The sequence below is a fragment of the Trichoplusia ni genome, chromosome 10 (assembly GCF_003590095.1).
Source record: "Trichoplusia ni isolate ovarian cell line Hi5 chromosome 10, tn1, whole genome shotgun sequence".
Classification (NCBI taxonomy): Eukaryota; Metazoa; Arthropoda; class Insecta; order Lepidoptera; family Noctuidae; genus Trichoplusia; species Trichoplusia ni.
In genome coordinates this window covers 5,446,982-5,462,660 of record NC_039487.1, presented here as the reverse complement: position 1 = coordinate 5,462,660, position 15,679 = coordinate 5,446,982, and the positions used below count along the sequence as shown (strand labels likewise).

At 37.7% G+C, this 15,679-nt stretch overlaps 1 protein-coding gene across 5 annotated transcripts in view; it reads left to right on the top strand.

The window, feature by feature from the left end:
- Positions 1–15,679, top strand: part of LOC113497879 (ankyrin-1-like) — a 141,017-nt gene that overhangs the window by 46,312 nt on the left and 79,026 nt on the right. For all 5 annotated transcript variants that reach the window (XM_026877641.1, XM_026877643.1, XM_026877645.1 and 2 more), the window contains exons 3-14: positions 7,064–7,166; positions 7,514–7,707; positions 8,119–8,274; positions 8,727–8,928; positions 10,482–10,606; positions 11,026–11,172; positions 11,934–12,063; positions 12,517–12,716; positions 13,016–13,169; positions 13,649–13,882; positions 15,068–15,166; positions 15,531–15,659. In XM_026877641.1, the coding sequence (XP_026733442.1) occupies positions 7,064–7,166; positions 7,514–7,707; positions 8,119–8,274; positions 8,727–8,928; positions 10,482–10,606; positions 11,026–11,172; positions 11,934–12,063; positions 12,517–12,716; positions 13,016–13,169; positions 13,649–13,882; positions 15,068–15,166; positions 15,531–15,659 (1,873 nt within the window). The remainder of the gene's footprint in view (positions 1–7,063; positions 7,167–7,513; positions 7,708–8,118; positions 8,275–8,726; positions 8,929–10,481; positions 10,607–11,025; positions 11,173–11,933; positions 12,064–12,516; positions 12,717–13,015; positions 13,170–13,648; positions 13,883–15,067; positions 15,167–15,530; positions 15,660–15,679) is intronic.

The window sequence follows — 15,679 nt, the reverse complement described above, 5'->3', positions numbered from 1 at the left end:
TTATGATTTATACCTGCCCTCATTTTTCACATTTTCCTTTATATCTTCGCTCCTATTAGTGGCAGCGTGATTGTTTATAGCCTAAAGCCTTCCTCAATGAATGTTCTATTCAACACAACATTTTTTTTTCAATTTGGACCAGAAGTTCCTGAGATTAGCGCGTTCAAATAAACAAACAAACTCTTCAGCTTTATATATTAGTTACTAGCTCTTGCCCGCGACTTCGTCCACGTTGTTAGAATTTTCCCCGTTTTTTCCACATTTTCCATTGTTTCTTCGCTCCTATTAGTCGCAGCGTGATGTTATATAGCCTATAGCCTTCCTTGATAAATGGTCTATTCAACACAAAAAGAATTTTTCAATTCGAACCAGTAGTTCCTGAGATTAGCGCGTTCAAACAAACAAACAAACAAACTCTTCAGCTTTATATATTAGTATAGATGTTGCAACTGTTTACTCACGCGTATTCATCGGTATTCATCGGGAGTGCCCGTAAGTTTGACTCGCGACCCCGACGCGTCAGCTCATGATTAAGGACCTCGGTTGGGTCCAAAACTAGTCGGGCACTCCCGATACATATGCGTGAGTAAACCATTGCATCATTTAATAATCAAAAAGTCTCGCGATGGTTACTATACAAATTATTAAGCTTTCCTACCATTTCTTCAGATCAGCTTCACCATCTTGACTTATAGTATAATTCCGGTTACACCTCGTGTGAAAACAACGGAAGCTACTGCCAACAGATAACATATTGCGTTTAAATTATAGTTAACCTTAATTAACACGTAATTGGAGTAATTTATAGCGAATACGTGTGAATGTAAATATGTCTTTCGTATCTCAGAGATTAATGTGCAAAGAAAATAGATTATCAGTTTTGAGACTCCATTATTCTTAATTGTTTTTATATATTAGAAAAATGTGTTTTTTATTGATTAGCACTGATGTGGAGTGGTTTTGATAATCTGTAAAAAGGCTCTAGTAAATATAACGTCTCTAGATTTCTCATGTAACACAATTTTACATGAAAGTTTAATTGAATAAATTTCTTTTGCCCCAGACTTCTTCCATTTGTCCTGTCGGGCAAACTGTTGTCTTGCTCGGACAGGAGTTGAATCTGCAACTGCTGACTGAACGCACCAGTTGCCGAGGTTGTTGACCGAGATTTCATATACATATGTCCTTTAGGTACACATCATAAGTGAAGTAGTTAGTAATTCAATTAAATTGTATAAAACCCATATATTAAAAGACTTACATTGAAAAGTTGCTTCATTAGTGTCAATATAAAAGCACTGTAATGGCGAAAGAACCACTTAATCCTTTAAAGCGTCTCATTCACAGCATCTTGAATGGCTGGATGAGATTACGACAATTTATGGGAGACCACACCGAAGGCGAATCCTTATCGATGTATAAAAAGAATCTTCCAATTCAGTTTTATTTGGGAGATATCGGTAACATATAAACTTATTGATGTAATTGAAAACCTGTTTTTTTTTAAAGTATGACCATATATGGTGATGGATGACCATACGATTAAATGATTTTCATCAGATTCGAATATTGCTGTTTTTTAGCTATTGTGTCTATGTGACTGCGATATTTGCCGATTAAGTAATAGTTGGCAAATTATAATTTGTGGTACTTAGAAAATTTAGATTCATAAACCTTAATCAAATGATGTTCAAAATTAGTAGAATTATGATATTCTGTGTCAAAAACATCACTGTGAACTTTAACATTTCTTTATGTACCACGATAATTTTTTTTAGTCCTTTGCGAAAATGATGTTTTAGTAGGAACACATGGTTTTTTATATAGATAGATATTTTATATAGATTTTTGAAACGACTCTCATTTTATGAAAATGTAGGAAAAGCCTTAGCCTTGATAAGGCTAGCCTTAGCCTGAATCTTCCTTGAATCATTCTGAATCATCCTGTAATACTAGTTTTACAATATACTGGTGGTATATACCTACATGGCAGCCCTGTGTACATGCCATCAGATACACAGATACATTGAGGACATCCTGTCAGGTGGGGTAATCATCATCATAAAAATAGATAACTATTTGTTGCATCTGATCGTATTATACATTTCATGGTCGCTACAGTGCTTCAAAAGGCTTTTGTTGGCTTACGTCATGGGGTAACAATAACTGTAATGTGGACACTGATTTACGAATAAAACAGTTATGTATTGTGTAACTGGTTAGTTAACCTGAACGAAACTATGATTGGGATAAATACTTTTTTGCTATGAGCTGGCGTGTACGCCTCGCATATGATTTAAAATATATTGCATATGACGGAGAGATTTGGAAAAACAAAAGGGGGAAGACATCCTGTAGCTGTATGAAATTGCCGTTGCCCTACAGGGTCCATAGTGTACTATACTTATATTATGTAACACCTGTATAACATATGGAGTGCAATAAAATATTGAGTATTGAGTATTGAGTATTGAAAGAGTTGGATATCTTGTTTTAAAAAATGGGTTTAAAAAAATCATTTGGCAATAGAGATAATTCTTGGAACATCATTATGTTATTTAAATGGGGTACTTAAAAAATACGTTTTCGGAAGTTATCAAATAGTATATTCTTACAAAACGTCGTCGGAGGAGGTGCACTACCTATTCATACAACACACAACACAGTTTTGCATTCTCCTAATCCAGTCTGAAACCTCGATTTAAACCTCATTTAAACATGAACATTGCATACCAAAGGTAACTGTAAAAAGTGGCCCTCATGTAATATATGAGTGCCCATGTCCTTAATGCCGGTTATAAAACGCGTGTAACGTAATTTTAATTAAGGGTAACGAAACGAGAGATCTACACTTTAATAATTATTTAAAAGGTCTCTGCAATGTATAGCGATACGAACCTAACATACTTCTAGTTATAAATGTGAAGGAACTTTGTGTGTCTCTCTTTCTGTCTCTTATGCTTTCTCGAAAGAATTTGGATATCTAGTAGCTCTTTAGTTTGATCCCCAAGAAGGAGTGAATAAGATTCAGCGATTATAGTTCTTTATTTAAGGACTTTTATACAATTTGTCAGTCCGGTTATGAACAGATTATACAACTACTACTTAAAAAGAAACATAATTAATATAATTATACTATACTATTAAGAGCTTAAACAAAATACGTGCTTCATCAGTATTTGGGTTCGCTAAAATGTCATGAAAAACTCCATCCTGCGACCTGTTTAAAGAGAGCGATTATAGTTATACACTAGATATAAGCTAGATAGAACTTATAGTACATATACTGACAAAAACTGCATACACACTATGTAAGTTCGATGAATTTTAATCATCAATGTACTGTGATTTAGGGTCAATCCGATCATTTAACGTGAAATTTGTCAACAAACTATATTGAATATTGATAGTCCACCTTTGTAACCAGGAGCTAACCATCTTAAAACGATTCTGATTCATACTGGGACTTACATCTGAAATAGTACCAAAATATATTGATCGTAGCGTACATCGACCGGTGTTAAAAATATTATAAATATTAGGCATTGACAGTGAACGGCCTTCGATCCGCGTTCCGCATCGCTGGGTCCCATGGATTGCTTCACGCTCACGTATAATCGTCGAACAGTAATAGACTGACCCAGGACAAGGAAATCTCTATAGAAACTATTGTGATTGGTCTTTATACATGTCAAGTCTTCAAACTACTTATATTATAAATGCGTAGGTTTGGCTTTTTTGATCTTTGGTACTCTGACGCAAATCCATTGTAAGGATTTAAACAAAACTTATTACACAAATCTATAACTATACCCTATACTTAATATATAAAGCTGAAGAGTTTGTTTGTTTGTTTTGAAAATTGAAAAAATATTTTTGTGTTGAATAGACCATTCATCGAGGAAGGCTTTAGACTATAAACCATCACGCTGCGACTAATAGGAGCGAAGATACAATAGAAAATGTGAAAAAAACAGAGCAGGTATAAATCATAACTTATATCTTCTACCCACGGGGACGAAGTCGCGGGCAACAGATAGTAGTTTATAGCCGGGATTAATACATAGGATAGTTTTTATCCTGATCGTATGTTCCCGTGGAATCATTTGTGATTTTTAGCGAGTGGCCTAGCGGTGAATACCTAGTTCCTGACTATAGTGAGATTAAGTAGGTGGGGAAAGGCAAGGTTAGTATGAACAAAGACGTCGTATTATAGAAAAGGATGCGCCGGTCCTAATTATTAGGCAGTTTTAGTTGATCCTAACAAGGTGATGCTGTTTTTATTTATTATTTATCTAAGTTACACATTTGATGCGTATTTCATTTGTTTGTTAGTTTCCTTGTCAAAATAACTACTAAGTTAAAAATGACGACTTCTTGAAAATCAATTCAATAATGTTTAGAAGGTAATCATCATTTTAATTTTTTCACTTATTACAATGTTGACCTTTATTTGAATTGAAATTAATGTGAATTTCCTACTGTAGCTTTAACTTTTTTCGTTATTACGTTTTCGCCCACATTTGTAAGAGAAATGTATAAAAGAAAAGTTATACAACAATTTTCCTTGTTATTGTTGAGGTTTTGCACAAGATTTTCTCGTTCATACAAATTTTCACCGCGTAAACAGGCACTGAATATAAATGAATGTTTGGGATGTACATCTTTGGACTTACAAGAGGAATAAGAATCTTTGACATGGAGAATATTGTCTTATTAATGAAACGTGGTTACTATGATTAAATACTAATTAAAAACGAACATAACTTTTTTAAACTTACGTATGCATATATGAAAAATCGCTTGCCTAGTGATAACATGTTATTAAGTGTGAATTGAGAAATTACTTGTAATCTTGACATTGCAATCAAGATTATAATAGCTACACGACTTTTAATCGATAATGCGTGCAAATAATCGATATACTTTACTATTATTACCATAATAATCGAGAGATTGCTACGAGCGATCATTCGGCACATTTGAATAAATACATCGCAAATATACGCGCTTGGAATTCTATTTTAATTGTTCCGCACAATTGCTATGGCCTGGCGTGTTTTCTGATAGAATTGTTGCGCTTTTTACATAACTAAGATTAATTACATTGTTAAAAAAATATGTGGAAATGTTTCGGAATCTTATGGAAAGTATTAATGTTTTTAATGAAAAATAAATTTTAAAACGCAATGACATAATTATGTTTATGATTTACATAAATATATGCGGACAACATCACATGCATTGTTCTGAACCCAAAGTAAGTTGCTAAAGCACTTGTGTTATGGAATTCAGATACAACGAAGGTACCACTAACACCCAGACCCGAGACAATTTAGAAATGTGAATTTTTACATTGACTCGACCGGGGATCGAACCCGGGACCTCAGAGCTAGCTACACCTTGAAACCGGTGCGTACGCCACTAAACCACGTTCGTCAATTGAAATGTTCCAAAAAATTGTCAATATTATTTTTTAAACAGTTTTCCCCTGTTTCTTTTCTGAAATACATATATACGCAGTAAAGTTATTTCATAGCACGATGAAAAACTGTTTTCCTAATCGTATTTTTCGCTACGGGCTATAAAAGCGAGAGCATTAATTTTCTGCAGTACATTAGTTCATTGAACTTTATGCTTTAATTTAATATTGAAATTGTTGCGTGTGTGTTATCGTCTTGTTTAGGTAGTAACGCAGGAAAGCTTTTAATAAAACCGAAGTTATTTGTGCTATGAATGAACTAGAAAATTGGTATCAACTGTTTTTGCAATCAGGTGTTAAAATTCGTTCTAATATGAAATCTAGCTTTAAAGTTTTCAGAGCATTCAATTGTATTCTAATTTTTTTATTGTAACTATCGCGATCGTGAGAATGATTCATTATTCAATGATGCAACGGTTTACTCACGCGTATTTAGTGGGATTACTCGACTAGTTTCGAACCCAACTAGACTCCTTAATCAAGAGTGGATGCGGTGGGGTTGCCGCCGATAAATGCGCGTGTGTGAACCGTTGCATCATTAAATAGCATTCTGAAATCAACGATTCTTCACCTTCAAGGTAACCTAACCTACAGCTAACGAAAGGCGGACCATTGTCCTTTATTGTCTTGACTCCGATGGTATTACATGATAAGTACTTACTTCCGCAACCGGGGGTTGGTGGTGAGGTTCGCCATCATATCCGTGTGCAATAAACAAATTTTATGGAGAATAAGTATTATCCATGTCAAAGAATATAACTTCTAAGTTTCATAGGTTCTAATCTTCACTTAATATATTACTACAAGTTAAAACTATGTTAGACTAAACTTACATACAAAAACACTTACAATTTACAAGTTAAGGTTAACACTCTCAGTTTTCCGTTTATAAAGGTGGTATTTGCTTCGTTACCTTTACCGAGACGCCATTACAAACTGCCTCGATTCTACACGTTAACCGACCCAAGATAACCCAATACCGATCCATTTAGCCTCTTCCCACGTTAGACGTTGATGGCGCTTCGTCTGAATTCGTGCAGGTGGCTTGTCTACTATGTCTACTAGTAGGTTATGTTTGTTCTTGTCCCATCGAAGGAAAATTGTATCCCAAATGTATGAGTTGTCATTATTATTTATTATTTATTTATTGCTACGGATATGATCATCTTTAATCTCTTATGAGGTTTTTTTAGCTTTGATTGGACAAGGAGAGTTGATTTATCTTCCCTCTAAAACCCTTTTTTCAGATGGGAAATTTTCAAATGTCGCTTTGGGTTGAGTAGACGAGAGTGTCGGACTTTTAGAATCCACTTATGTTCCTTTCTTAGCACTTTGGCTGGCTGTCTAGAGCCCTAACACCGCCCTTTAAAGTAAGACTAATGAAGTCCCGGTAAAGAAACGCCGCGCTACGTAGTGTAGTGCAAAGTCAACAGCTTTTTTAACAGAATTAACAGGGCTCTTTGTCTTAAATAGTATGACGGCAATGCCTTTTACATTTCATCGGTGTTTTATCTACATTACAATAATTAGTAAGATTATGCGAAATGAACAAAGAATTGAGTGAATATTGTATGCTTTCAGAACGGGCTGAACGCGCTTCATCTCGCCGCTAAAGATGGCCACATTTCGGTTGTGGAGGAGCTGCTCAAACGAGGCGCCACTGTAGACGCCGCTACTAAGAAAGGTAATTAAACTATGTACTTAAGTCGTGTTAAAGAATGATGTTCAGGTAAAATATTCCACTAGTGATAGACACATATTATTGCATAGGGCAGTATCTAAAAGTGCCCCCTTGCTTCTAGGTTTAGGAACTTGTAATCTTTCTTCTATTACACAAAGAATTTTTTCAGACGCTCGTTGGCTAAAATGCATGTGTGTTTTAAAGAGTTTCTTAAAAAGGAACTACTGGGTATTCCAGAGTTTGGCTAAGTTTAAAACCTTTGTATTGCGTACCTAAAATCTTAGAAATCTGTTCTTCGATTTGTGTTAACATACGAAGATTTTGCTAATTTCATCGATTGCAATTTACAGGAAACACAGCCCTACACATAGCATGCCTCGCAGGGCAAGAGGCCGTAGCGCAGGCGCTGCTGGCGGCGGGGGCGAAGGCCGACGCGCAGTCCGCCGCCGGCTTCACCCCGCTGTACATGGCGGCGCAGGAGAACCATGCCGGCTGCGTCAAAATGCTGTTAGCTGCGGGGGCCAGCCAGACCCTCGCTACAGAGGTAGGCAGAAATATCATCATAATGGTTCTCTACATTTTGGGGCCAAGTAAATGTTTTTCAGGCTTCAAGGGTTTGGATACGTATCTTAAATCTGATTTCGCTGTATTATCTCGCCAGTCTAGAGGTTTCTGGGTGATGTTTTAGAACATTCTGCTAGTTTTCGTTAGACCTTACTCTATCGTAACACATGTTTTCCGTCTTGACTGTTCCTCATCTCCAGATCAGAGCTCATCGATTATAAATTTCTTCTTCTGTGTTACCGTGAATTTCAGTTTAATTTTAACTCCTTTTCCTTATCATATTTTATACTGATACGTTTCTATAACAAAGGTAAAACCCTCTATTGTATTTTCTGACATGCTATGACTTCCTTTTCCTCAGAATATTGTATCAATTATTTATCTCTTCCAGGATGGGTTCACACCGCTAGCAGTGGCGATGCAGCAGGGCCACGACCGAGTAGTCGCTGAGCTACTGGAATCCGACACGAGAGGGAAGGTGCGGCTGCCAGCGCTGCACATAGCTGCCAAGAAGAATGACGTCAAAGCTGCCACTCTGTTGTTAGAGGTAAATTATAGAGAGTGTACTCTTTGTACAGAGATATCAGAATAACTCAATTATAATTTAAATAAAGGGGTATTTAAATTATGATTGAGTTATTCTCCCCCCGTATGGACATCAACAGCTTACCCAACCCATAGTCTAAAAAAAATAGACCTGACCTAGAAATATTACATTCAACTTTGTGTTAGAGGTCCAATTTCTTATTTCGATTCAAGTTGGTTTCTCCTTACACAAGTATTATTTAACAATGACTGGGGTTTTCCGCTACAAGCTATATGTAGATCCAATTAGGTTCAAATACTTAGAAAGATCGTTGTCCCTGAATTACAAAAAAACCGCTGTATCTGTACCTACTTATTCACTGAAAGACGACCTGAACCCGACACTAAGATTCCCTTTGTTGTGGGGAAATAATGAGGACCCAAAAGGTAATTCCTACAATGTTTTGTTCTCAGAACGAGCACAACCCCGACGCGTGCTCGAAGTCGGGCTTCACGCCGCTGCACATCGCGGCGCACTACGGCAACGCGGGCGTGGCGCGCGCGCTGCTGGCGGCGGGCGCGGACGCGGGCCGCGCCGCCAAGCACAACATCACGCCGCTGCATGTCGCCAGCAAGTGGGGGCAGCTCGCTATGCTTGATCTACTCGTTGAGAACGGTAACAACAACTCAATACGTTTATTGCATTCCACAATGTTAGCTTAAGTGGTAGGAGACATTAGTTTTGGACTATTGTGGGCTGAAATGCTTTACATATCCATTCACTAGATGTAGTCCGCCTTAAAACCTTCGTTTTGACTTAGTCTTAAAAATCCTGGAGGTCGATTCCGAGGATGAAAATAGCCCGAAATAGATGGATTAGGCAGTCACTTGGCGTGACATGGATGCCAATCAGATGAGATGTCACTTTTTGTACCTATCGATTTCTCTCTCAACGACCACTGACGGCTATATTCGCATGCTTTTTTCAATGTTTTCTGCTTTCAAGATCGTATAGTATCCGTAAAATTGTACCTTCTGATTCCAGTTACTCAGTTTAGCTTAACGAAAAATTGTCACGGAGTGCCTGGTGACACGAGCACATTAGACTTGCTTGTAAACCGTCCAACGATGATAAATAACACAACAGTTATGAAAAAAAGTGGCGTGCTGTCATCGATAAAGATATTTCATACGATGCGATGGTGAAAAACTTAGGATTCCATTAAATTTACAAATACATACTTCCAACATACTGCGAATTGTTCAGTGAACGTAACGTTTAGCTAATAATTACAATTAAGGAACAAAATGAAAAACGATGCAATATTTTATCAACAACTTACATAAATCAAACATAATATTTTCATCGGTATGACTCTATAATTACATATGTTCATATTTTTTAAAGAGCACGCGACCAACTAATTACATTTCGTATGATTGAAATATCATAAAAGTTGGAATTTCTTGTTTAATTGGTTGGTCTTCACGATACGCTGTCAATCACCCATCACTTTGCCAACTCATGTTTGACAGTTGGAGACATTGACAGATAATGACGAAGGAGAATTTCGCGATAATTTGGCAATTTGTCTCGCGTGAAGCCACTGCCGTGCAATGTTTAGGTTGAAAAATTGTTCTTCAGTTTTTGTTGTTGCGAATTCCGCCAGTTTTTTGATAATACATTCCTACAATACGTAATAAGTCAATAATAAAACGACGGCAGGAAGAACACAGTTTCTGCTTCCCACATTCCTGTAATGCTTGTTTATATTGAGCAACTTCAGTAATAAATTAGACCAGTGTTTTATGTTTTTCTCATTGTCATTTCAACAACCGGATTTTCGTACTAATTCGGTAATGAAAACTTGCCCGGAAATAAAATGATTTGGTTGTAAAATGGATTAAAACTATAGATAAATAGTTTCAAATGTGACGTAGCAAAGTTCCTTAAGTATCCGTTGTAGATGTTCAATGTTACCTAAAAAAATAGGTTCTTGAATGCTCCCTAAATCCCTTAAATCGCAGTCCAAATGATCTTCAATTTACTTCTTTAGTAACTTTCGTGTAGTTGATTCATATTAAAAATGTCGCAACGGTTTCCTTATTCTTCTTTGGCTATAAACTTTATAGATTACAATTTATTAGTCTAAATAATAACTAAAAAACATAATGCATAATTTATTCCAACCCTATTTCAATTGACATAAGTACCATATTTGCATACAGGAGCGAACATAGCAGCAGTGACTCGCGACGGGCTGACGCCGCTGCACTGCGCGGCCCGCTCCGGACACAGCAACGTGGTGTCGCGTCTGCTGCAGCATGGCGCGCCCATCACCAGCAAAACCAAGGTTAGCATCACATTGGAGCAGCTTCCAGCTTTGAAGCAACTTAATTAAAAAAAACCCTCAACGGATAATAAAAGAATATTATTATGTGATAATACGAACAACATTTATGAGTCCAAGAGGCTTGCAGCTGGTCTCTTAGTGCTTTGAGGGTGTTTCTTTTTCGTTTAAGCTCTACGGTTAAGTTGCTAGTGCTAAGGTGAAGAGTGTAACTAATTCTCCTTGTATGGTGTAATTATATTTTAATAAGGTGTGAATGATTTTGTCTCTGAAAGCTGAGTACTAACATTAGGTAACTTGCTTCAAAATTTTTTTTTTAACCTCAAACCATCTACATTTTTGAACCAATTTTTTTCTTAGGTCCGATCTTTTCGGGCGAACATATTTGTCTGTATATAACATGTCACACTTTTGATCTCCAGAACGGCTTGACCCCTCTCCACATGTCCGTGCAAGGCGAACACGTGGAGACGGCCAAGGTGCTGCTGTCTGAGGGCGCGCCCATCGATGACGTCACCGTCGACTACCTCACCGCGCTGCATGTGGCCGCGCACTGTGGACATGTCAAGGTAAATACCACCCTAGGATGTGATAAATAAGGGTGACTTTTCTGTAAATGACCCGGTGAGAGTGCTAAATTGCGACGTGAATGCTTTATTTATTCTTAATGAATTTTAATAATAAGACATGTATTTTGAGAACGCGATTACTTTATTAATTGATGATAATTAATATGTATGTGGTTGTGTAGGTACAAATATCATTAGTAAAATTGATTCTAGTCAATAAATATTTGTTGACACGAATAACCTGGATATAATCGATTTCCAACTCTGCGCGCTAGAACATAAAGCTCATTTTGTCTTGGACAAAGATGAATGTTAGTACAACACTGTAACAGATATATTAGCGTTCCGGACCATTAACTTGGCATAATGATACATTATGATAAAATCAACAACTTCATTGATATCATTATTAACTAAGATGCTGAAGGAATATTAATCTTATGACCTGCCAAGTCTTTTTTTTTCTATGTGTAGCGAACTTTTTATTTATTGCTTAACGGTGTTGTACTTGAATTGATTAGAACCTCACATATTTGTTAATAGTTTTTTTCTTTTACACATAAACATCCTTGTATTTCGTGGGAGTTATGGAAAAAAGAAAGAATACTCTTTAACACACAAGTTTTTCCAAAATGGAAACTGTTTTTCCTTTTAAAAACAAGCAAGATCGTTAGAAAATCATAATTCTGTATGATTCTCAAGGGCAAAGTAGAGTTGAACCAAACCAAGCAGCTCACGAATTTTATTTTCCTTATTTCCAGGTTGCAAAACTTCTAGTAGACAGGAATGCTGACGCGAACGCGCGAGCCCTCAACGGGTTCACACCACTACACATTGCCTGCAAGAAGAACCGGCTCAAAGTCGTCGAATTGCTACTCAAATATGGAGCCAGTGAGTTCTCAACACTTTGCAGAAAATTTTCCTTCAATAATTTTTGATACAAACATTCCTTCCGATCACAGTACTGATTTTTGTACAGTGCCACCTCAATTCACCAATAGCCAACAACAAAAAATTACATTTCGTTGCTATTGACTGTAATATTAATTTGTTGATGGCGCTCTACTAAATAACCAGATTTATAGATTCGCTTTTATTTAAAAGAATATAGAGAGATATTCGTTAATCATACTCTCCTACTTTTACTATACCCGACCGCGTCCATAAAAAGCTGTGAACTTACTAATTAATTGACCAACTATGTTTTGGTCGGCTTCCAGACTAACCGGATGCTGCTAAGTACTAGTGTATCTGCACTGCATGAAGCGACTGCATATCTGACCTCCTCAACCCTTGTTAATCACTTATAATGTAATGTCTTCTTAAATTTTAATTCATCTCCAGGCAAGTCAGCAACAACAGAGTCCGGGCTCACTCCCCTCCACGTGGCCTCGTTCATGGGCTGCATGAACATAGCCCTGGTCCTGATCGGCGCGGGGGCCTCCAAGGACGCGGCCACCGCCCGCGGCGAGACCCCCCTGCACCTGGCCGCCAGGGCTCACCAGACTGACCTAGTCAGGGTGCTGCTGAGGAATAATGCCAAGGTAAGTGGAGGGGGGACTTAGCATTAAGGGTTTACTTGCAGAATTTTTGATGTGCTGTCCGATACAAGACAATAAATAACAATCTTGGGGCCACGTTTTAAAGTAATATTGTGGGTGTGGAATAAAGAGATCCCGCTATCGCGCCATATCGTTAGCGGTTGTCTTGATGACCTCAACCACTCGGCTATTCGTGCATTCAAAGCCATGCTGCTTTCCACATTATAATTTGTCGATTTAGCATAAACATATATCGAGTAACAAAAACCTAGTAAATAACATTGACCCCCCTCCCCCCCCAGGTGGACGCCCGCGCCCGCGAGGAGCAGACCCCGCTGCACGTGGCGGCGCGCATCGGCCACGCCGACATCGCGGCGCTGCTCGTGCAACACGGGGCCGACGTCACTGCCACCACCAAGGACCGATACACACCGCTGCATATTGCCGCTAAAGAAGGTACGGACACTTACCACCTTTTGATATCGAGTAAAAAACTATAGGCATGATGTCTATAGCATATGCACATATTTTTTTGCACTGGGTCACCAATTTGTGTCGCGTAGTGACAGAATTTTTGTTGTATTGGTTGCTTCAGTAACGTTAGTTACAAACTCAAAGCTTGATTGATCAATTTATTATGTTTTGAATAACCAAGTCAAACGCGTTCTTTTCTTGATACCTTTATTGTGTTCCAAAACGTATATTTGTAATTTTAAATGAGCTGTTGGGTTGTAATATGGACACAATTTTTTAACCCTGTCTGGCACAGCATAGCATAATTACGGGAGAGAAGGCGAAGAACGCTTTTAATATCAAAACTATATATAGCTCATTACGTACCACTCATGAAAGTATATGTATACATGAGAAAAGGCAACACAGACTCTTGATAAGTTATTTGCCCATCAGTAAACTAATTGATGACCATTCTCCAGGCAAAGAAGAAGTAGCAGCGATCCTCCTGGAGCACAACGCGCCCATCGAGGCGGAGACCCGCAAGGGCTTCACGCCGCTGCACCTGGCCGCCAAGTACGGCGACACGGGCGTGGCGCGCCTGCTGCTGGCGCGCGGCGCCGCCCCCGACGCGCCCGGCCGCTCGCACATCACGCCGCTGCACATGGCCACCTACTACGGGCACCCCGACATCGCGCTGCTGCTGCTCGACAAGGGTAAGGGGCTTGGATAAATACGAGGGTAGAAGAATAGCTAGACGAAAGAACTCTAGATAAGAAGGGGGGTTTGGTAGAAATGACTTGATCAGAGAGAATTCTGGAAGAAAACGGGGGAGTTTTGGCAAGTTAGTGAGTTTTTTTAGTGCTAGTTTAAAGAAGGGGTGACCCTGGTTGGATGACGGATAACTGGCTAAAGATTAGTAAGCCTAGTGCTAGTAGTACTGATATCAGTTTAAAAATTCACTAATGTTTATGTGTTAATTCATTCCTACGGGACAGACTGTCCATTGTCCAATAGTTGCAGTAGAAGAAATGTTAGAGTTGTTAAAGTAATCAAAGTTGTAGGAAATTATGTAGTTCATTCTATAAATAAAAACATTTCTAATCATTTTACTATATTCAACTTATCATTATTTATATTCAAGATTTCGATCGTATCAACCAAATATTTGTGCACCTTTTTTCCTACTTTCCCACTGACTACAATCCGTAGGTTATAATCGCTTTTCCATCTATACAAGTATTATAAGTAGTAGCTAGAGTACAGTAAGTAAGCTAAAGTAACCGTCATGAGAAGCTATAAATTTTGTAAACAAGTGTTCAGGAGTTCACAACATTTGGACCAACAAAAAAAATGAATTTGTTTAAGATTTAATAAATTATTAAGTAACAAATATTAATTAACATAAATATTATTTAAGAATAATTATTCGTCAGAATTTATTTCCTTAGATGTACTGGCTACTGGCTCCATTATACGTAATAACAAATAAAATTAACGCAACAATTAAAGTAACAACAATAAAAAAGTGATAACGAAACAATAACAAAATTAACAATAACAACCAGATCCGCGATATATGCAAAGCAATGAAACAAACTCGTACGCATTCGAAACTCGAATGATGCGTTTATTTCAAAATGGCGTCCCGATAGTTCACAATCCCTGCGACGGACGCGTTCCGGTACCAAGAAACACAAACGATAGCGCTTTGCGTCGTTAAAATATGATCCGACTAAATTAAATAGGTTGTTACTTTCATATAACCCGTCTATATTTCATGTCGATTGAATATGGTCAATTTATTATTATCTCGCAGTATAAAATGTTTACTTAGTAAAAGATGTTTGTTTACATAATTTATAGCTTCTCGTGACGGGTACTTTAGAGTTATATTCTAGGTGCCTCGCCGCACTCGCTCGCGAAGAACGGCCACTCCGCGCTGCACATCGCTTGCCGACACAACCATCCCGACATCGCTTTCGCATTACTTGAACACGGTGAGTTTATACTTAAAGGAAGATATATAAACTAGTAACAATAGTGAAGTGATATCAGATACAATTTCAAGGTTAATATATACACATTTCGTTACCCGATAAATCTATTTTATTTTCTTCTATTTTTTTTTATGTACTTTTAAAAATACAGTAATGTACCTATTCTATCTGAATTAAGTAGTATTGTAAATTCCATACCTTAACACACAAAGCACAAATAAAACTTAGTAATTTTTTCAACACAAACTTTTTCCTTTCAGCTCTTTGTCTTTTAGCAAGAAATTAAACCAATTTGGTTTTCTCCATTAGCAAAAAAAACAACATTCAAACTGTGAACCGCCCTAACATATTTGTTTGCATATAGATGCGGACCCCAGTGTCAAGTCGAAGGCAGGCTTCACTCCATTGCATATGGCGGCACAGGAAGGTCATGAAGACTGCGTCGAGATGCTCATTGAACGCGGCGCTGATGTCAATGTACCTGCTAATAATGGTATGAACTAAGAATATTAT